A 23,220-nucleotide genomic window follows, 5' to 3' on the forward strand; every position below is an offset into this window, starting at 1 on the left:
ATTTCCATAATTTGACCTTCCATTAAGTCTTTATTTACTTATAGTCTTTTTATTTGGCCAAGTAGGACTTTTTTTTTTTTTTTTTTTTTTTTTTTTATCTTTAAGATTTCTGAAAACGTAGTGAGTTTATGTCCTGAATGTTTGTACAAAAAGCACTGTTGTTTGTGGGCACTTTGGATAGTGCTTTTGACAGAACTGATTCATCTTCCGAAATACTGATTAATACTGATATGCATTAAGATGAAGCTCTTAAAAAATTGTTTTTTCAGACATCAACCAAAAACTCCATGCTTTGGCAGGCAGTAAGCTTTCACAACAGATTCACAATGACATGTTCTTTTAAAATCAGACTAGCAAATGTACAACTTCCTAGAGGGTTCATCAGGTTTTAGAGAGGAAGCTCTAAAAACAGATTAGCCAGTCCTACAGATGTGTATTTTTCTTTAAGTGTGTTGTTACCATAGCAACTGCTATTATATAACACAAATTACTTACCAAAGCATGAAGGCTTTGCAGACAGAAGAGCACTCTCTTCCCCCTTTAAATCAGCGTTTTTTTGACTAGGATCTTTATTGATGGAATGGAAGTAAAAAGTGCCAATTGTTATCTTGGAGCTGCCCAAGGTCTTCTGGGTTTTGTTTTGCTTTTTTGTCCACCAGCTGGGTTTCCATTTCTTCTCAGTGATGTTTGTGGGCATTCTTATTGTCAAGTATGCTGTGGTACAGTCAGTTTTCCGAGTTTTGCCATTAGTGACCTTTATCATTTTATTAAAATTTTTGTTAAACTCAGACTGTTCCCTACTCGTGTTTGTGCTTGGACTTGTTAGATCAGTTCACTGGGTTTGTTGTGTTGAGTGGGTGAATCCTTTTACATAAAACCAGGAAAAAAACACGACATAGTTCTTCTCCCCCTGATAGTTTTTGGAGCAATCTATCCTGTCTTTACCTACATAGTATATGTCATAAAATATGACATATAATAGTAATAATAATAATAAATCATTATTTATTATTTATAATAATAAATGCTGTTGCAGATATGGCTTTGTTTTCCTACTGACATGATCAACATCCGTGTTGCAATTCATTAAGGTATTGATAGCAATTCTTTTCTTGTAAAGTCGTTTTTAAGGAATGTTTTGGAAATGTTATATAGCATATTTATTGAAAAATCTTAGCTAATTAGTTTTGTAAGATGCAATGCACAATGATTTGCTGAGCAAACGCTCCATTAGAAAGAGAAAGCTGAAAAGAGCCAAAGAGTCAGTAGCTTCTGAGGTATCTACAATTTAACTATTTACAGTTAACTATAACACATTTTAGTTGTTATGTACATTTTAAACTGTGATGGAAAAGTAGTTAATGAAACATTAGCTTTTTTTGTTTTGTTTTGTTTTGTTTTGTTTTGTTTTGTTTTAGTGCCTGTGTAACGCTCTGAGAGAGGTAGTATAGAATAGGTCATTTGGAAGAGACCTACAGAGATCATCTAGTCCAACTGCCTGACCTCTTTGGGACTAACCAAAAGTTCAAGCATATTATTGAGGTCATTACCCAAATGCCCTTTGAACACTGACAGGCAAGGGGCATCAACCACCTCACTAAGAAGCCTATTCCAGTTTGTGACCACTCTCACATTAATATAATTTTTCCTAATGTCCAGTCTGAACCTCCCTTGGAACAATTTTGTGATGTTGCCATGTATCATTGGTTCCCAGGGAACAGAACCCGGCACCTCTCTCTCCATTTGCCCTCCTCAGGATACTGTGGAGGGCAATGAGGTTGCCTCTCAGCTTCCTTTTCTCCAAACTAGACTAGACCTTCAGCCTCTCTTCATAGGACGTACTTTTGTTGCCCTCCTCTGGATGCTTTAAGGTACCTTAACATCCTTTTCATATTGTGGAGTCCTGAACTGCCCACAGTATTCAAGGTGAGGCTGCACTAATGCTAAATATAGTGGGAGAATCTCCTCTTTTGCCTGGCTGCCTATGATGTGTTTATTGCACCCCAAAATGCCATTTGTCCTATTGGCTGCCAGGGCATGCTGCTGGCTCTTGTGGAGCCTGCTGTGCCAGCACCCCCATGTCTCTTTCTGCTGAGTTGCTCTCCAGCCACTCGTCTATGCCTTTGTCCAACATTATTCCATCCCAGTTGGAGCACCTGGCATTTACATTTGTTGAACTTTTGATGAACTTTTGATACTGTTGATGATTACCCAGTACTGCAGTCTACCCTAGATCCCTCTCCAAGGCCTCTTGTCCCTCCAGGGAAGTCAACAGCACCTCCCAGTTTGGTATTATCAGTGAACTTGCAAAGGATGCTTTGCACTCCTGCATCCAGATCATTGATAAAAATGTTGAGCAGACCTGTCCCCAGAACTGAGGTTGTGGAACGTCACCAGTGACCATCTGCCAGCCAGATGTAGTCCCATTCAGTACAACACTTTGAGCTTTGCTGTTCAAACAGTTCATCACCCAGCATGGCGTAAATCTGGCCACTTCACAGTTGGACAGTTTGTCCTGAATGTTAGCATGAGGGACAGTATCAAAGGCCTTGATAAAATCCAGAAAGATTACTTCCATTGCCTTCCCTTCATCGAACAAGCAGGTAAGCTTATCATAGAAAAAGATCAAATTACTAAGGTAGGACTTACCCTTCATGAACCCATGTTGACAATGCCCTGCAGTCAATGACAAATGCAGTGATAAAGTCAGTCGCTTCCACAGGTAGATGAAGTAAAATGTAGCTTAAAGTAGAAAATCATGAGATTGAAACACTTCTTGCATTCCACGCAAACTCTTCATTCAGTCAACTGATATTTTGTATCCTGCTGTTTCTCTAAAATCTAATATTTATTTAACATCTTGCCCAGCAAGACTCAAGAGAAAAGCAGATAATTGTTTCCACCTTTTTTTTACTTTGCTATATTCTGGTTACTTGAATGTCTGGGTTATGCATTAGATTTTTTTTTCCTCTATTTGAATTTTTATTTTGCAATAAACACTGCAAGAATAAGATTACATGAAGATACTCAATAGATACTTTATATTTTTTCTTAAGTTTTTCAATAGTTTTCAAAATTTTTTCCCAGTCTTAATATTTTCACTTTTAAAGCTGTAGCAGTCTGCTCTGGTCACTGAACCTTGACAAGATTAGAAATGAGGGAAGTAGCAAAATCTTCACATTTACTCTTCACATTTTAGTAACTTCTCAATCATCCAACAGTAAAATCTCCTAAAACAGCTCCTGGTTGTGAATTGTGAATTGGTGATTTTGTGAATCTATCCAGGCATTTTGAGTTAACCTCTCAAAGGCAGCTATGGAATGAAAAGTCAGTTGAAGTTTTTGCCCTTTTTTTTTCTTACACTTTTAGTTAAAAGCTTTTGTGTTGGAGTTACTACTCCAACTGTATTTTAATTGTATTCAAAACATAAAATATAAAATTCTCAAAATATATATATATATAAATATAAATTAAATATAAATATAAAAATACAGCAGTTAAAAGTAAAGTTTTTTTTTTTTTTAAAAAAAAAAAGAATCTGCTTAGATTTCTTTGCAGAATAATTTGAATGATTGTATCAAAGTCATCTTTAAATGAAAAGGAATATTTCTGAAATATTTAATATATATTAAATGCAGATTATTGGAGGACATTATTGTAATTGCTCTGATGTATAAAAATTCACTTGTGCATTCTAGAAAATGCTTTCAATTCTGCCTTTGAAGACAGATGTTAACTTTACACTTCATTGCCTTGAGATGTTGTTTTGAAAAGAGCCCCATAAATGGTTCATTTTGCACATGCACTGTATATTATTCTAATGTCAAAATCTTGGGAACTGATTATAGAGAATATAATATGGATATGATTACTTTTGTTATGTTTTAGAATTAAATTTGAATTCCCTGTTCCTTACCTTTGGAGTTATGATCTCTGTAATATACTTTTCATGCACGTATATCTACAATTCCTGAGGAGGAGGGAAAGGTTATAAATAACAGAGAAAACATGGATATGCTCTGAAGAGGAATAAAAATGCTATAAAAAATCATTTTGATTAAGAGTTTTACGTGGAAATGTGGAGGTGGTACCCGGGTAAAATCCTCACTTTAATTTAATCACCTGATTTTTTTGGTCTGTATTTGAACCGGAAAAGACTAAGAACACAGTTTGTCACTTTTTTTTTTTTTTTAATTAAAGATCTGTTAAAAAAAAAAAATAAAATAAGCATTTGTTGTTGACTTGTCACCCAAATGGCTCTTCTGCTCTTCTCTTAATCAGCTTCTCTTCTGGTTCTTCTTTTCCTCCTTAGACTTTTTTTTTTTCTTTTTACTTCTGACTTTTCATCAAACAAATGAGAGCTATTGACTTTATGTCATTTTTATCCCCAGATGTTTGTTCTTGAGTTAATACAGTACCTACAATTAAATTAATCAGAAGCTGACAATAGTATCGCTCATCCTGGAAGACTGCATCATGTTATACTATCTATGATGTAAACAGGGTCTTTAGGAGAGTGTTTCAAGGGTTGAACAAATGCTTCAAGATTAATTAAAATTTAAAATTTGATTTTCAATGAGAAAATAAGATCAGTCTATTCAAAATAGCAGCACTACTTTTAGTAGATAGCTAATTGTAGTCTACATAGAAAATAAAGAAACAGAAGCTGACAACATATAAAAATTCAAATGAACATTTCCATTTTCTCTTAATTGTTATTAATATTGGGTTTTTTTTGTTTTTTTTTTTTTTGATTGTTTTTCTAGTAAGAAACACAAAGATCAGATTCTATCCAAGGTTTGGAGAGTTAAAGGTTTTGTTTGCTTTTTTAACATGTTTTGGATTTAGGTATAAAGATAATGGTTTATTTTTAAAAGTACAGATGTATTCTTGTTCATAGAATGAAAAGAGTAATTAACCTTCCAACACAGTACCATTTTATATCTAAAAATTGTAATACAGACATTATAGCATCAAATACACTTTTAAAACATGGTAGAGGGGAGATTATGCTTTTGAGAGAAAAGTTAAGCTTCCATTTGGTTTCTTCTGACACTATGTGAATAATACAATATTGATCAGCATGTAAAATTTTTGATTCATTTGAGTGTAAGATTTTTTATTTACCATTGTTGTGACAAATGCATCTTAGTGCAATTTCTGTATAGGTGTGGAGGGATTGTCTGTCTTCTCATCAAGGAGAACTTCTGAATCATCTTAACTTGCTAAGTAATTGTGAAATTATTATTAATGCAGAGGTAACATAGGTCTTTCAAAAGGATTCTTTATTCTTTTGGAGACCGTGATGAGAACTGAAAGACCAACCTAGGACTGCAAGAGGGATCATTTGGGGGGGGGACACTTTAATTTTTGTTAACTGCAGATACTTTTGTCACTTTATAACCACTAAAGTAACACTGTGTGTGTGTTGAAAAATGTACAAAGATGTACTTCAGAAGATTAAAATAAATAATAATTAAAGTACCATTCCAAGAGTTTGGAAGCATTTGGCATTTTTGTTCGGATATAGTTGAGGGTTTTTTATTGAAATATATTAAATCTTAAAGAAATCAATATTTCTGCATAAATAAATAAATAAATAAATAAATCATTACTTTAAAATGCTCTATTTTATGAATGATCCCACATGGAGCCCTGCAATTAGCCCAGAGGTCCCAGCACAAGAAGGACATGGACAAGTCCTACAAGGAGCAGCTGAGGGAGCTGGGTTTGTTCAGCCTGGAGAAAAGGAGGCTCAGGGGTGACCTTATCGCTCTTTATAAATACCTTAAAGGAGGCTGTAGCGAGGTGGGGGTCTATTCTCCCACATGCCTGGTGACAGGACGAGGGAGAAAGGGCTAAGTTGTGCCAGGGATGTTTTAGGTTGGATATTAGGAAGAACTTCGTTACTGAGAGGGTTGTGAGGCATTGGAATGGGCTGCCCAGGGAAGTGGTGGAGTCACCATCCCTGGAGGTCTTTAAAAGACATTTAGCTTAGTGATCTGGTTTAGTGGAGGACTGGTTAGTGCTAGGTCAGAGGTTGGACTCAATGATCTTGAGGTCTTTTTCAACCTAGACAATTCTGTGATTCTGTGATATTAGAACAAGTCCACAGGAATATGAATGAATATGATCAAGGAGCTGGTGCACCTCTTATGAAGACAGGCTGGGGAGCTGGAGTTGTTCAGCCTAGAGAAGAGAAGGCTCTGGGGAGATCTTTTAGCGACCTTCCCATACCTAAAGAGGACCTACAGAAAAGCTGGGGAGGGACTCTTTGTCAGGAAATGTAGGACAAGGGGGAATGGCTTTACACTGAAAGAGGGTAGATTTAAATTAGATATAAGGAAGACGTTCTTTACTCTGAGGGTGCTGAGGCACTGGAACAGGTTGCCCAGAGAAGCTGTGGATGCCCCATCCCTGGAAGTGTTCAAGGCCAGGCTAGAGGGGACTTGGAGCAACCTGGTCTAGTAAGAGGTCCCTGCCCGTGGCAGGGGGTTGGAACTGGGTGATCTTTAAGGTCCCTTTCACAAACATTCTGATTCTATGGTTACTGTTTAGCAGTTAAAGCCTGTCTTTTCCTCTTACATTTGATACTTATGTTGAGAGTTGGTACATAAATTTTGAGAAGACTTTACATTGGTTTAGATTATTTGGACTATATAGTATGGATTATAATTGTATTTATGCTGTCTCTTGAAAGTAAACTCAAGCTTATTATGTGTGATTGTTGAAGTGCATAGTATTTATTTGCACATTAAAAACATCTGCTTTCAGCCATATTGCTGAAAAGCCTAACATATTACAGTATGTTAGGCTTTTGAGCAGATTGCAAGCACATTTCTGTAAAAAATATTGAGAAGTAATTTCAATGGATATTGGTCTGAAGTTTTCCGAGAAAATATGTTTTATTTTAATTCTTCACGTACATATTTGGTAGTATAAGTTGCCAAATTATATAAATGCACAGCATGTTCTTCTTTTCTGAGTTAGTTACAATGCTTGACAGAATTGTCTTGCTGACTAAGTGACATATTCCCTTTTAAGACAATCTTTTAACATTTTCCATTGTGTGGCTATACAAGGGCAAAATTTCAGGCAGTCGAGTGCAAAGTAAAATCAATAATCAAGAACAATTATTATTATTAAAATGTCTACCACAGTCTTGAGATATAATCAGCATAAATCTCCAAAGAAGCAGAAAAGCCAAGATACTAAAAAAGTTGGTTTTCCCTTTTTCCCCCTGTACCTCACCTTTTCCTTTGCCTTTCCCTAGACTTTAGACTTTGTTGCCTCACAGTTTGAGAATTTGCCTCTTATCGATGAAAGTGGCAACACCGCAATTGTTATTCTGACCCACATGTTGCAAAGCCAGGCAGTGCTGTTGCAGGACTAGTTACAAGCAGAGAAAACAAATGGCAGCTGCAATTCCATTTCTGTGCTCTGCTGTCTCTTCACATAGCACTTTTTGTGTATTAAAGTGGGGAGGTCAGTTTTCACTTCCTCTGTTTGGGTGTTTAGGAGGGAAGTCCATTGGGAAGAGCTCAAGAAGTCATTGGAAAATGTTTGTGTATCACAAAGCTACGACCATTCTGCGGAGGTGTAAAAGTACAATATCAATTTTCTTTACTTGCTTTATTACCTTTTTATTGTCATGACAGCTGTAAATATATCCAGCAAATGGTTATATGCAACCTCCTACTGTATTTGTAGTTAATGATTAATATAATTTTCCAAAGCTGGGTAAATGATTTTCCTTCATTTCTGATGGACTTTTGCTCCTCTTACTTGAGAATATTGCACATTTCCTTGACCACGAATTATTGTCCAGTTTTTTCATTTGTTTCTTTGTCTTTCCACTTCATTTTCAAAACCTCCAGGCACCTAAAGGATTCATATATCAGTGACATGAGAAGAATACTAGACGTAGATCAGCACTAAATGATAGTAAACTCAATAAGTGATGAAACATTAAAAAAAAAAAAAAGTGATGAAAAATATCACACATGGTGTTGTTCTGGTTAAAGAACTAAAAAATGGAAGTCAGTGAAAGTATCCTCAGGTATTTAGAGCTTTTGAAAACTGGACGATATATTTAGGTATCAGATTACAGAACCCTTATGTATCAGATTACAGGACCTCCAGTGGTGTTCATATCTGCAGATAATGTCTCAGAGACTAGAGGGGGAATTTTGGTAGCCCGGGTCAAAACTTCAGTTCCTAGTTATGTGTTAAAAGTTAGGTGAGATTAGTCCGGATGGAGCTAGGAATCTAAAAAAACCTTCCATTCCTTAATTTATTTCCATCCTCCTCCATAGCATTTCACTTGGAGCATTGATCTGCCACTTACACTTAACGTCTTTTTAAAAAAGACTTCTCATGCAATGATACAGTAATCATGAGAAAAAGGAAGACATCTATCAAGCTGTCTCAGCAGTGATTATTGTTTATGCAAAGTGTATTGCTGAAATGAACTACACACCAGTTTTGTGATTATCTGGTTTGAAAGAGCAAAAAAAAATGCAAAACAGTGACTTTTCAGAATAATAATGTCTATCATTTTTCACTGTATGTCTATGGGGATGACCAAAATAAAAATGATTTTACAAAGAATGGCTGAGGTGTTTGTTAATATGAACCATTAAGGTTCAGATTAAAAGGTTGTATTTGTAGCTTATCATCAAATACAGCTTCCTAGATGTGCTAAAGATACAGTGAGCAGTAGGCACTCTGAGACATCAGAATAGTCCTTTTTACTACAGAATTCCTCTCATCTCATTCAATAGCTGAGTCCCAGTTTGAGATGAATAACCATATTCCTCTAGACCCTTCAAAAAGGTCAAAATTGAACATAGGACAGAATAGACTGCAGTCTCTTCAGGGCATGGAATTGTTTGTTGTTTTAGTGCCATCTGTAGCACTAGACATTTTGTCAGTTCAGGACAAATAACAACAGTAATGGAATGGGAATACTCATGCTCTTTGCTGACCCATTGTGAGAGGAATTGTTATTCAGTTTCTAGAAGGTATACAATATATATATATACTTTGAGACTGTTATAATAAAGAGTACAAAAGGCATACATATTAGGGCTACTCAGCATCTATATATAGCTGAAAAAGATAATGATAACCTGACAATTGTAAAGCTCAGAAGTGACATAGTTTCTAAATGAAACAATAAGATATTGAAAACTCACTTTTACTATAAAATTATTACTTCAGATACTAACACAACCTCAGATTTTTGGTCTGTATAATCTAAATGGAATAATTACAATTATACTACTAAAGCAAGCTAAGAGTAATATAAACAGTGTATAAACTGCTGTTTAATTAATCCACAGCAGCATGTTCATTGTCATGTGTGCAAGTAAATCTAAATTATTTTAGTCAGTTAGTTGGCAATCTCCTTAAAAGTAACTGTGAAAAAGAATGTCACTGCAACAACTGCATTCTGACGGGTGATCAGATATGTGCAGAAATACATATGTAAATGTTATTACCTTCTTCTCCTAGTAGTAAATACTAAATCACCAGTGTTTTTCTTGAGTGGAAAATGAGATATCAAAATAATGTTGAAAACATATGCTGGGATGGATTTTGTGGATTGGAAGACTGCTTAATATAAAGGTGGTATTCCCATTAATGTGGTGAAACAGGAGGCTCTCTACATCTGATATTCATAAATACTCTGTTGTAAAACGTTGTTTTCAAAATTACCTATAAGGCTCAAAAGCCAAAAAGAAAATGAAAAAGAAATCAAGTTTATGTTGATTGGCTCCTTGGTTTCTGAACATTTATTATCCAAGCTAAAGAAATCAACAACAGGATACATGTTTTCATTAATCTTTTATGTACATAGAAAATCAAGAGGATATTTATTGATCTCATTATTATAGGAAACACTTTTTTAACCTTCCCTTGATAAAAAACATTGACTATTAATAGACTTTCCTAAACTGAACTTTATAGATTCAGTAATTTGAACGTTCAACCCATAGACTTACAGGGTATCATTTCATGTGAATTAGAGGTTAGCTCTGCAATGAATTTGTGTTGTGGTAGCACCTGGATAATAATCTTTGATTATTATCATGACAGACACTGCAAGTATGATATGTAATTATCTAAAGGAGTTACAATTGCAACATTTTTTCCTTGCATGGTTGTAAAGAAGGTTTATATTGCATTTCAAATAATGTTTTTTGGACTTTTGGACTATTATTATTCAGAATTTCTCAAAGTATACATACAGCTTAATCATCCCAGCCCCACTGAACTACTACTTGAGACTCTTCGATTGATTTCTTTGGCCTTTGAATGAAGCTCATATTCACTTTGTTGTTTTGCTTTGTTTTCTTTTCCTTCATTGGAGTTGGGTTTGCCACGGTAACAAAAGAAGTGATCACCAGAAGCATTAAAATGCTTGATAGAAATTTCTCTGTATAAGACTGAGGATGAAGGCCGTTTATTCCTTTGATTTGGGCAACATCACCCCTACAGCTAAACTTGCCAATACAAAGAAGGATTGTCATCTTGTCAAAGAAGTTGTCGTCTGGTTATAAAAGTGCATGGGGAAAAATAAATAAATAAAAAAACACCATAGGAAAATGCAGGTAGATTCAGAGTGCAAACAAGTATGGTAATGGTCCCCCCTCCACCAAAAAGAGCAACTATTTTTTCAACATCTTTGCTTCTTTCGCGTCTATGATGATGTATACAATAGGGATACCTTTTTGTGCATTGCTTGCATAATACTAAGCCTTGAAGAGCCTTCAGCAAAATAGCTAAAAGCAAATTAAAGTATACACAGGCATTATACACATAAAAATTCTCATTATCAAATTTGATCACTAAAATTAAAATTTGCAAACAGAGCAGTTCCTAGAAAGAAAAAGAATGAGCTTTTCCTGAAGGTGCTAGGATGTATCTTGAAGTATAAGGGCATACGCATTTCAGAGTTGTCATCACTTGAAGAAGTAGGTCATCTTTGTGTTGTTGTAATCTGTATTTCATCTGCTCAAAATAAAATGGAATATTTAATAGTCCCCACCATATTAAATCTGAGGAGCAGGTAAATCCTGACATATAGGAAAAACACTGGCTCTTTGTACTTCTCTGGTAATTTGCAGCAGTGTTTGCAACTTTCTTGCAAGTGTTAACGTTTGGTGGGGGATAAAAAAGAAGGGATCGTTAGTAATAACAAATCAGCTGACAACGTACCAAGAGTACTTTTAATTTTTTAATGGAGATGAAGCAAATCTTAGGGCGTTAGAAATAACTGTCTGATTGTTCTACCTTTCTTCCACAGAATAATTATTTCAACATCCAAGATATGTCTATTCAGAAAGTCAGAGTCCCTGGAGGCTTCTGTTAGTAAGCAAGTATACAAATTTGAATAGAAAATGTTAAGGATTGGGAAAAACAAAAAAGAGGATCCAAGCAGTGGTTGCACATCATTACTGAATTTAAAGACTCCGGAGCAGTTTGGGGAATAAATAGGCAATATCCAGTTTACTGGTCAAGGCCAATGTGTCTTCTTCTATATCCTTATGTACTCATTTATCACTCTACTTTAAATAACTAAAATGTAAAATGTAAAGAATTTAGGGTCATTTTCCTCCACAGGAGATCTTTTTTCTACCTGGCAATTTACTCATCTCTCTTAATTTGACAAATCATTTCATGGTGTCACAGATTCAGTTATTTTTCTGGTATTCCAGGTATGTTGAGCGTGTAATGGTTTAATTTTTACTTGTAAAATAAATGATACTTTCAAAAGCAAAAAGTTATATGATACAGTCTTATTCTAGTAAATATGTATTGACTTTTAGCATATGGCCCTTTTCTTTGTCACAAGGATCAATTCACTTATCTTTCAAATTATTTTCTAAAACTTTGTAAACATTTGAGTTGTACTAATACAGCTGTAGTTACCAGGAGCAGTTCTTCTTAAAATAAGTAAGAGCAGATATGAGTTATATGTAGGTTAGCTGTGTGTCAGTTGGTTTGGATGGATTATATATATCTTACAGTTATATTTAGTACATGGTTTTCCATAAAGATTCTGTTTGATAATGTGATTATATTAGGTAGTGAAAGCTAACATAATTTATTTTTTCACAGATGTGCTTCATCCTTTCTTCTGTTCCTATATTAGTTTTATTATTTTGCTTTACTAAGAGCAGTGAGGAGGAAGAATTAGGAAGGGATAAAGGTATGCTCCAGACATGACAAAGAAATTAATTATTTGGCCTCCAAATGAAACTAAAACATTTGACTTCAGAGGTAAATTTAGAGATGTTCTGTGGGAAGTGTTTATTTTCACCTTAACAAATACATTAGGTACTTTGAGTTACTTTCAGTTAGTTTACCAATTGGTGTTTGCCAGGAGAGGGTAATCTATCTATCAACATTGCAGTATCCATCAACATACTGCAATGAAAAATCCTTGAACGGCAGAGAGATGGAGTAGTAGACCTATTGTTTTCAACTTGAACTCCTCTGGCATTGTGGCAGTTTCAAAAGCAAAGGAACTGAAATGCTTGAGCCTTTGCATGACACTTTAAAAAATTAACAGTTGCAATGAATGTTAGATGTATGAACTTTTCACGATGGAATTTGTTTATTATAAAACCAAATGAGGAGGACATTGTAACACAGCTTCTTTGTACTGTCCAGCAATAAGAGTTTGTTTGGAAAACACAGTGGGAGAGCCACAGACTTAGAATATTAAAGCACATTGATATTGCTTGTGATACCAAGGATAATGTCTACTGCCAATTCAGGAACCAAGGAGTGTGAATATTTCTGTAAAGAACTACAATTTATCTAGTGAAGACTGCTGAAGGAAGATTATGTCCATTTCCCAAGTCCTAATAATTTGGGTTGACAGGCTAACTGAAAAGATAGCCTAAGGAAAAACTAGCATTCAGGGCATGAGGTTAACTGAGGAAAAGTTGAGTCTTAAACCGAGGCATATGACTTCATGGTACAAAATTCAATTTACAGAGAACCATTCTGACAGTGAATTAGGAGCTAGAGGGCTGGTGATATAAGATTTGTATAGGTTATTTTGTGATCAAATATCTTCATGATTATAAAAAGATTGCATTTTAAAACACGTAGCTTGAGAGATGTATTTTCCATGCCTACATAGCAACCCTAAGAAAAAAAAAGAAAAAAAAGAAGTGATAATTAGATACAAATATAACAAAAGTCGAAGACAACAATGGCAAGATTCATTAAATCACTGTGTATCTAGACAATTCCAGGTCATTTCACTAGCACCACTTACATCAGTATGGCAGGAAGGCAAGATTAGAACTTCCATCTCTTGACAAGGTTTAGCACAATTTGCCAATTCACTCATCATCAACTGCCTTTGCTCATATTTATTACTGCTACTTTCATTTTTAAGAGACTTGTTCTATGATGTCTTCAGCTCTACTGTGTTTGAATCTAAGAAGGGGCATGTGTATGAGCAATGGAGGCTACAGTTGCAGAGGTACTAAGTGCTACCTTACCAACAAAGCTAGAAAAAGTGATGAGTCAAATGCGGATGTGTACAAAAGGTACAAGCATAGAGACCCTACAAAAGAAATGTGTTACCAGGAAATAAATGGAAACAATATCATGCAGAAATGGAACTGGGAGAAGAACTTGTGCATTTAATGTATAAAGTAGCATGTTCATTAAATGTAGTAAGTATGTGAAATGGAGCAAACTCTTGACCCATGGATTATTTCATGGTAGAAGACAATTATTATTATTATTTATTATTTTTTAATGAAGTAAAAGATAGTTAAGGCTAGCTTCTGAGAAGCTTAATAACATTTGAGTATTATTCCCATGTTCTGTACTGAAATAAGCGCTATTGACACAAGTAGTAATGGTAACATTTCTGCCTACTTTGTGAAAGAATTTATTGGTCTTTTTGAATCTACAATAACTTTAAAATAAAAATAAGCTGTCATAATTATCTAGTCAGCTTTGTGTAGTAGCCTTTTCAGTCTTTCTGAGAAAAGAATCAAAAAATACTATGAAATCGTTTCTTTATTCTGTGTTCTATTTATAATAAAAAATATCTGGTATATTTAGAATTCCTGATAGTACTACTATCATAATTTTTGTGGATTTAAGACCAAATTAGTTTCTAGATGTATTAATTCCATTTTTAGGTTATAAAACATAGTTCACAGCATAGTTATGTTTTCCAGTATTGATTTCTAATTTCTAAACAGGCCACACCAAAAAGAAAGGAAGCTATAGTTAAAAATAAATAAATAAATACATAAATAAATAAATAAATACATAAATACATAAAATCCAGGGAAATCCCTAACAGGAGTATTTTCAAGAAAGCTAATTTTTATTTTGCACATTCTTCACAAATGAAGCTGTTTTTATTCCTATTATCTCCTTTGGAGGGTTATATTTTAATGTTTTAGTGTTTTTATCTACAGAAAAAAAAATAAATCTAATAGTCTTATACAGATCTGCATTCAGTTAGGAATTACAAAAGGTATAGTAACTATTAGGGCCTTGACTGCATTTAGAGACAGATGATTCAGTGAATAAACTCCATTTATTGGGACAACATTGCCAAATGTTTTTTTATAAATATGTATTTGTGTCAAGTAACAGGACTCATTAATTTGATCATTTTCTATAGAAGTAGAAAATTAATACATAAGGCAATTGTTAGATGACCTGAATGATAGTGTATGCCATCATGCAATCTTGTACCCAACATTAATTTCTTCAAATAAAAACATTTTATACATTAAATAGACTTTAGCTGCACTTCAACAAAACTAGCCTACCTACCCAAGGTTGTTAGATTTTATCTCACATTCAATTGTCATTTCATCTGAAATTCTTGTCATTTACATTTAACTTGGTAGCTTAATCTTTTTTTTCCCTTCTTTTTTTTTTTTTTTTTTTTATCCAAAGGGGTAGCACAATACTAGTTGTTCGGTTAGTTAGTTTTCTGTATTTAAAATTTCTTTTTGCTGTTCTAAAGAAACTGTACCCCAAAACCCACTGGAAACTGTCTCATGTAGTAGCTAGGCAACTGGCAATAAGATCTTTTGCAGACGTGTCCTTGTCTTACTGATTTTCTGTGAAGAAGAGTAAAAGACAGTATTCAGCAGAGATTAAGTAGTAAAGAGAGCAAACATATACTTTCTTTGGGGTTACTAACTTAACCAGTGATACATACACACAAATTCAAGAAAGGAACATCATTTATGAAGAAAAACACAAAGGTCCATGAATCCCAGTTCATCTTCTTTTACTCAGACTTATGAAATTAGAGGCAGATTTTGGTGGATTATAGTCTTCAGGGAAAAAAAAAAAAGTTTTTAGAAATACATAAGCAAACTTTGTACATAAAGGTCATCAATACTTAGGGACAATGTAATTATTACATTTCACAATCTATTTTTCTTTTTGTTCAGCCAGGCTTTCTGGAACATGACATACTTCATTTTTTTTTTAGAAAGGTATTGTGGATCATCCTGCAGGAGCAGCAGACAAAGAAAAGGCCTGTTCAGTGTGCATAGCATAGAGCTTACAAGTATTTTAATGGCAACTGTACCAGCTGAAAACACAACATGATTTTACTGTTAAGTTTTCAAATAAGTAACTTCATATGTTTGTTGTATCACAGGTACAGGAATGGCTGTGCTTAAACTGCCAGACCCAAAGGGCAATGTCAGGACAACTTGGGGATATGGGCAAGGTGCCACTTCCAAAACCAGGCCCTTCACAACCAGTATCTAAACCACCTGCAACTCCTCAAAAACAGCCTGTGCCTGCTGTCTCACATTCCCCTCAGAAGACTTCCACACCGCCTACTCCAGCAGCCGCAAAACCTAAAGAAGAACCAGGCGTTCAGAAGGAAGTTCCAAAGCTTCAGCAGGGGAGGTTGGAAAAAACATTGTCAGATGATAAAATCCAGCAAGGAGTTCAAAAAGAAGATGCAAAACTTAAGCAGAGCAAACTTTTCAAGACACCCTCAGCTGATAAAATACGTGTCTCTCAGAAGGAAGACCCCAGACTCCAGCAAACAAAACTGACAAAGACACCCTCATCTGATAAAATTTTACATGGAGTTCAAAAGGAGGATACAAAATTTCAAGAGGCAAAACTGGCAAAAACATCTTCAGCAGATAAAATTTTGCATGGAGTTCAGAAGGAAGACATAAAAATTCAAGAAGCAAAATTGGCAAAGTTACCCTCAGCTGACAAAATTCTACATGGAATTCAGAAGGAAGACCCAAAACTCCAACAGATGAAAATGGCAAAGGCACTATCAGCTGACAAAATCCAGCCTTCAGCTCAGAAGGAAGATGCACAACTTCAGGAGGTGAAATTGTCAAAGGCTGTTTCAGCTGATAAAATTCAACATGGAATTCAGAAAGAAGATCCAAATCTTCAACATGTGAAAATTGCAAAAGCTTCTTCAGTGGAGAAAATCCAACAGGAAGCTCAAAAAGAAGAATCAAAACTTCAGCAAGAAAAGCTGTCAAAGACACTTTCAGCAGATAAAATTCCTGCAACAGTAAGTCCAGATCAAAAGAAAACTTTAAGCAAATTTGAAGAAGATAAAAAACCTCTGCTCCCAGAAAAGAAGGCACCGCATTCCGAGGACAAAAAAGAGCAAATTATAGCTGAGGCAAAAGACCATGTTGCTGTACATAAGGGAGAAGTTGAAGCACCTTGTGAGGAACTGTATGCAAAGAAACAAGAGGATGCTAAGAAAGAGGATTTGACAACTGGGATTACCCAAATGGTTTTGAAAGCTGAAAAAGCTGAGGAAGAAGAAACTCCCGTTCAAATGTCACGTGTGCTAAGATCTGACCATGTGGAAACAGTGAGAGAAAAAATGGTAAGTGGCTTTTTCCCCCTCCCTTTCTTTCTTTCTCCTTTCCTCCCTCCCTTTTTGCTACAATTTAGAATCTGATTCTGATGGACTCTGTGTCTTCCTTCCCTCCCTGTATCTTTATTGTTATTCTCTGTACAAGATGATTCTTAATGATAAAATCAATGACTCCTGTTTGATAAGAGTGAGTTACCAGTTAGTTCTGTTGTTTAAGTGCAACTTTCAAATAGTTCTGGCATGATTTTCCATTTAAATAATTAAGCATTTGAAAGTAAATCAAAGTTTCTGTTCAAACAGTTTTCAAATACTTCTGATTTATTTACCTGCTTCCATGGACTCTCAAGGCTTTGGAGTTTAATTGTTGAAGTGGGAACATTTTCATTGTTCTTAATCACAAAAGCAAATGAGATGTGATGGCAAAAGGTGCTGTGTTTTTCACTACCAAAGTATAATTATGGAATCGTAGAATGGTTTGGATCAGAATGGAACTTAAAGGTCATCTAGTTCCAAACTCCCTTCCATGGGCAGGGACATATTCCACTAGATGAGGTTGCTTATCCAGCCTGATGGGCCAGATCTAGTGCAGTGCTCTGCAGGGGAAGGGAGGTTGGGCACTCTACTGCAAGCTGTGCCAGGCCAGCCAGGCTCAGGGCCAGACAACTATTCCTGCCTTCTTTTATTTAGCAATACAAGCATGATCAGCAAGCCCACAACAGTCAGTTTGCTATAAAGCAGGAGGTATTTCGTAAGAGAAATGCGTTCTTCAAAATGAAATGATTTCAAAACAGCCCAGTACTATTGTATGTATCAAAACCAGGCTGGTTTGTCACGAGGTCCTTCAAAGGTCCTCTTGCAGTGATTTCAGCATGTTCTCTTCTGTCCCATCTGGAAAAGACCAGCATCCTGGTTTCTGGAGAGCTGCTGTCATTCGTACTCACTGTCTCACCTGAGCTCTTGCCTGCCATTCTTGTGGCAAACCTCAGTCAACACGACTTTGCAGGGGCTCTTTAGACCACTTGACAATAAAGAATGTAAAGAGAATCATATAATGGTTTGGGTTGGAAGGGACCTTAAAGATCACCCAGTTCCAACCCCCTGCCACGGGCAGGGACCTCTTACTAGACCAGGTTGCTCCAAGTCCCCTCTAGCCTGGCCTTGAACACTTCCAGGGATGGGGCATCCACAGCTTCTCTGGGCAACCTGTTCCAGTGCCTCAGCACCCTCAGAGTAAAGAACGTCTTCCTTATATCTAATTTAAATCTACCCTCTTTCAGTGTAAAGCCATTCCCCCTTGTCCTACCACTACATTTCCTGACAAAGAGTCCCTCCCCAGCTTTTCTGTAGGTCCTCTTTAGGTATGGGAAGGTCGCTAAAAGATCTCCCCAGAGCCTTCTCTTCTCTAGGTTGAACAACTCCAGCTCCCCAGCCTGTCTTCATAAGAGGTGCACCAGCTCCTTGATCACCTTCATGGTGCTCCTCTAGACTCTTTCCAGCAGGTTCATGACCTTCGTGTGCTGGACCCCCTGAGCTGAATTGTATTCAGCATTCCACGTTGGGTCATATGAAAGCCAACCAGAGGGGGAAAATAAACTCCCTTGGCCAGTCTGCTTTTGATGCAGCCCAGGATACAGTTGTCTTTCTGGGCTGCAAGCTCACATTGCCAGCTTATGTTGAGCTTCTCATCCACCAGCACCCCCAGGCCCTTCTCCTCAAGGCTGCTTTCAGTCCATTCTCCACACAACCTCTATTTATATTCGGGATTGCGCTGTTCCAGGTGCAGAGCCTTGCACTTAGTCTTGTTGGCAAGGTTTGCATGGACCCAACTCTCAGGCCTCTCCAGGTCCGTCTGAATGGCATTCCTTCCTCCAGCATGTCGAGTGCAACACTTTGCTTGGTGTTGTCTGCAGACTAGTTCACAGTGCATTCAATCCCACTGTCCAAGTCTCCAACAAAGCTGTTAAATAATGCTGATCCCAATAATAAACATTTGAGGAATATATTGTGATTTCTGAGCATGGTATGTTAATGTATGCAACCTTTACATCTTTTTACTATTTCATTTGCCTATCCCAAGTGGAAAACTACTTTCAAGTTGGGTTTTTGGTGGGCTGTCAAGTCAGATCAATGGATGAGTTTATGATAATATGTATTAGATGGCTGCATTTCTAAAAAATTTATTTTCTGAATCTGAAGTCAGTAACAAGTACTTACAACAATAACTTACCTGCTTAAGTGGGTAACGTAGAAAATTTGTTGAGAAATTACAAATCATGTGTGTGGGGTATTTTTTGCTTGTTTGTTTTTGTTTCAGTACTGCAAGTTAGGTGTTGATCATTATGTTAGAAAACTAGGAGTAGGTTGAAGAAGACTTTAACATTTGCCAAAATTATGTTTCCTAATAATATCAGTCATTAAGTAATGTAGTAATGTTTTGTTTTGTTTTGTTTTTCTATTATTTTTTTTTGATAACCAAGGTATTTGACCAGAAAAATAATGTGATTTGGAAATTGTACTGTGGCATGTTCTGTTAAAAATACGATTATTTTTAGAAATCAAATTCCCTGTCTGAGATGCAAATCCCATCACATGATGTGTTCACTCCTCTTCATGGTATCAAAAGATAGGATATCATCTGATTGTACCAAGGGAATGTCAATTATGATCCGAGTAACATAGCCAGAGTCCTCCCTTCTGGAAGAAACAAGGAGATCTAACAACAGGGAATATTAGCTTGATTAATTTATATTAGACATGAGGCACTATTGCAGGATTTTCCAAGAAGAGCAAGCTTAATTTAACAAAATGTCTCTTCTGCATTTTTTTCTTTTTTTTTTTTTTCTTTTCCTGGACAAATTCTGAAAACTGAAGTAGACAGATTTTTTGATGTTCTTGTTAGAAATACTATTTTTTATGTTCAAAAAATCTCTAAGGAAAAGTTTATCACATACTAGTCTCAATCCTGTTTTCATTTCATTGTCATTTTTGTTTTCTACAAAGATGAGAAAGCATGTGGCACTCCAGACAAATCTAAGATACATATACTTGATTCTGTCTCTGATTGCAACACATTTTTATTGTAAATTACTTGATGATTTCTAATTATCCGTTGATATATTATGAGGTACTCACATGCCTATATTTCACTTTTCTTTCTCTTATGTTTTATTTGCTCCTACTGTCTTTAGCTTTCTTTTACTTGTGTTATTGGATTTTGAAGAACACTTAGATAAAGATTAGAAAGTATAATAGATTAATGCAAAAAGAAAATGCATAGATATCCTCTTTTAGGTATTTTTAAAAATAGAGCACTCTGAAATACAAAACAACTGAATGAATGAAAAAGGAATAGCTAATTTTAAACACAGTTCTCTTCCCCTCACTATCTCCTCCCCCCTAAACAAAAACAAAAACAAAAACAAACAAACAAACAAAAAAACACCTACCCCCTTTTTGCTCATTGGAAAAATAATTCAAGCAAAAAGAAAAAAAAAAAAGATTTCTGAATGTTATTAAATTTTTTAATGTTTACTGTGCTTTACGTTGTATATTTCTAGATACATTTTTTTTTTCTCAAGAGAGGAAGAAATCCTATGACAGAAATGGAAAATGAAAGAACAATTTAAGTGTTGCACACTGATACCATTTGGATGGTTAAATAATAAAAGGTTAAAGGTTCTGATACAGTAAAATCACTGGAATGAGCCTTGGAAAATCTCCCACAGACCTCAATTTTATTTAGAGATCTGCCATCCTTTGAAATAAATGTGAGTCAAATATTTAAATATTTTAAAAATTTGGGCCTCAAATTAAGATTGTAGGTATCATAAAGCAATTTTTCCTTCAAATGTTCCTTTTTCAGTAGTATTTTAATCTATAATTTCTTCAAACAGATGTCAAGGAACAAACTATCTTTGCTCATGATTTATGATTTACAGGTCTTTTTCCTGATAAACTGTCTTTTAATGTGCAGTAGTATTTAGGTGTTCTAACACTATATTATGACATATAATTTTGTGAATATAAAACAGTTGTCTTTGGACCCAAATACAAGAAGTTTACCATATGTACATGAACACATTACAATGCAGTGAGTTGGAAATGTAATTACAACACATCAGCTATATTATGTAAGTGTCCTAATTACTGTCTTCTCATGTTTGCTGAAGAATGATCATGTGCTAATGTTGAATAACTGGATAGAAATTAGTATACTGCAAATTGGAATCATAATTCTGATGTGTGATATTAGTGACAAAACACAGACCAGAGAGCCAGAAGAAGGAAGAGGCTTGTCTGTAGTCATTTTTTTTTTGTGGGCACAGGTAGAAACAGTTTACTCAACCAGTCTTTTTTTTTCTTTTCTTTCTCTTTTCTTTTTTCTTTTTTCTTTTTTCTTTTCTTTTTTTTTTTTTTCTTTAAACAAACTGGATATGGGATATGTCTATTTATTCTATAATGAGAATGACCTTTTTAAAATCATGAGTTCCTCTGCAAATTAAAATTTCTGCAACCGAATGTAATCTTGCTAATTATAAATAATTTTAAAAACTGACAAGACTTTTTTAACATCACAGTTTTCTTTTAAAGGAGTTCTGATTTAATCTGATAACTAATTTGAGTTTTTAAAGCACTTTAAAGCAGTTCCTGTCACTTATTTTAAAATAATTTTAAAAGTGAGGAACTGAAGGAATAAATAGTTTCTAAAGGAAAAAGCTTCTAATGAAAAATAGTTGCATGCTGTATTTTAATTGGAACTGTAGATGTCTCTGGAAAAGTAGGAATGCATTCTACATTAGATCATATTTATGATTGGTACAAGTTAAAGAGATTGCATCTGTTGTTTCTTAATAGTCAACAGCAGCCTATAGCATTTATATGTCTTTTCGTTCATCACGTCTCAAGAAGATTCTTCCATCATTGCATATATATTACAGCTAAATTTGTCAAGTACTAAAAACTGAATAGGCAAACTTTCAGAAAAGAAACACCATTAAATTATTCAGAAATGCCCAGTATTTCAACATGAACCAAAGTACTTCCCACTTCACCAGCAGAAGTGTGCTTTTCTCTTATTGTCTTAAATGCATTTTTCATCTCTAAGAGTTGATACATGATGCATATATGTATGATACTTAACAACAGTATACTTTCCTCAGTATTTTGTTATTCTAAAAATCTTATGTTTAATCATATGTTTACAAGTTTGGCAATGATGTCTTTGTGTGTGATACATACATGCTAACATTGTCCAAAACAGATTACATTTAAGAACAGATGCAGCTAATGACAATGTCTTAGTTCTCAGGCTGCATAAAAAAGGCAAAAAAAAATGCACCAAGACTAAAGATTGTTTATTATATGTTGCAAGCATATGACCTCAAAACATGATGTGCAGAATAATTTTTTTAAGGCAAATCACAGGAAAGATAATTCTACATATGAAAGTAATAGAAAATGTATTTTTATCTTAGTAGCCTTAAAAAAGAAAGCTGGATTTTCTTATCGCCTTCATTATTAGTGATAAAGAAAGTCTCTAGTAACTGTAGAACTTTTTCTTCTCATTACTGTACAAATAACACTTTTCCCACCACGGTTTCCTATTACTAATAGCAGTGATGCTGTGTCATACACTGAGGTCCAACAACAGGGCAGGCAATAATAATACTCATTTCCATATCTTCTTGGTTGGTCATTGGATACCACACATTGGATTAAGAGATAATGGTACCATTACAGATTAGAAGAAGAATGCCTAAGGTTGTTCCTTGTCCACTATCTTTTTGCCTATCTCTTTCTGATCTTAACTAATGTGTTGATGCCTTTTGTCTCTACTTTACAAGTCATTGTACCACTTCACCTCCCTATGGAGAACTAAGATCTGAGATCTTATAGGATCTTCTTCTGAGATTCACTTTCACTATCACAGAGATCTCACTTCTGAGATTTCGCTTTCACTTTCACAGTTAGTCCATCAACTTCTAGGAGACCTTCTGAGCTTGAACAATGTTTGAGTTTTCTAGAAGCTAATCCAAATTGATCCCAGTGTGTGCAATTGGACATGTTTTTATAAATACGGACATATTGGAAATAAAATAATGATTAAATATAATTGCTGAAATTGTTACAGGGGGCATATTTCTAGATGAAAAAATAACTTGGGTTTTAATGGATTCTGTTTTGGTTTGGTTTGGTTATTTTTTTTAAATAATCTAAGCAATGTCCCTTAAATATTTTTTTATTTAGTAGAGGGAACAAAAATAAAAATAAATAAATAAATCTGCAATTATTTGGGCTGAAGAATATCCAAGTGTACCTTTTCCATAAAGAGTGAT

The 23,220-nt window shown here is 35.0% G+C and overlaps 1 protein-coding gene across 14 annotated transcripts in view; it reads left to right on the forward strand.

Annotated features, from left to right (window-relative positions):
• The window catches only part of PCLO (piccolo presynaptic cytomatrix protein), a 361,590-nt gene that overhangs the window by 147,100 nt on the left and 191,270 nt on the right, over nt 1-23,220 (forward strand). For all 14 annotated transcript variants that reach the window (XR_005269621.2, XR_003497920.3, XM_027460019.3 and 11 more), the window contains exon 4: nt 15,674-16,894. Coding sequence is in view for 12 of the 14 variants with exons in the window: in XM_027460019.3 (XP_027315820.1) it covers nt 15,674-16,894 (1,221 nt within the window). In the remaining 2 variants the exon portion in view is untranslated. The remainder of the gene's footprint in view (nt 1-15,673; nt 16,895-23,220) is intronic.

The sequence above is a fragment of the Anas platyrhynchos genome, chromosome 1 (genome assembly GCF_047663525.1).
Source record: "Anas platyrhynchos isolate ZD024472 breed Pekin duck chromosome 1, IASCAAS_PekinDuck_T2T, whole genome shotgun sequence".
NCBI classification, from domain to species: domain Eukaryota; kingdom Metazoa; phylum Chordata; class Aves; order Anseriformes; family Anatidae; genus Anas; species Anas platyrhynchos.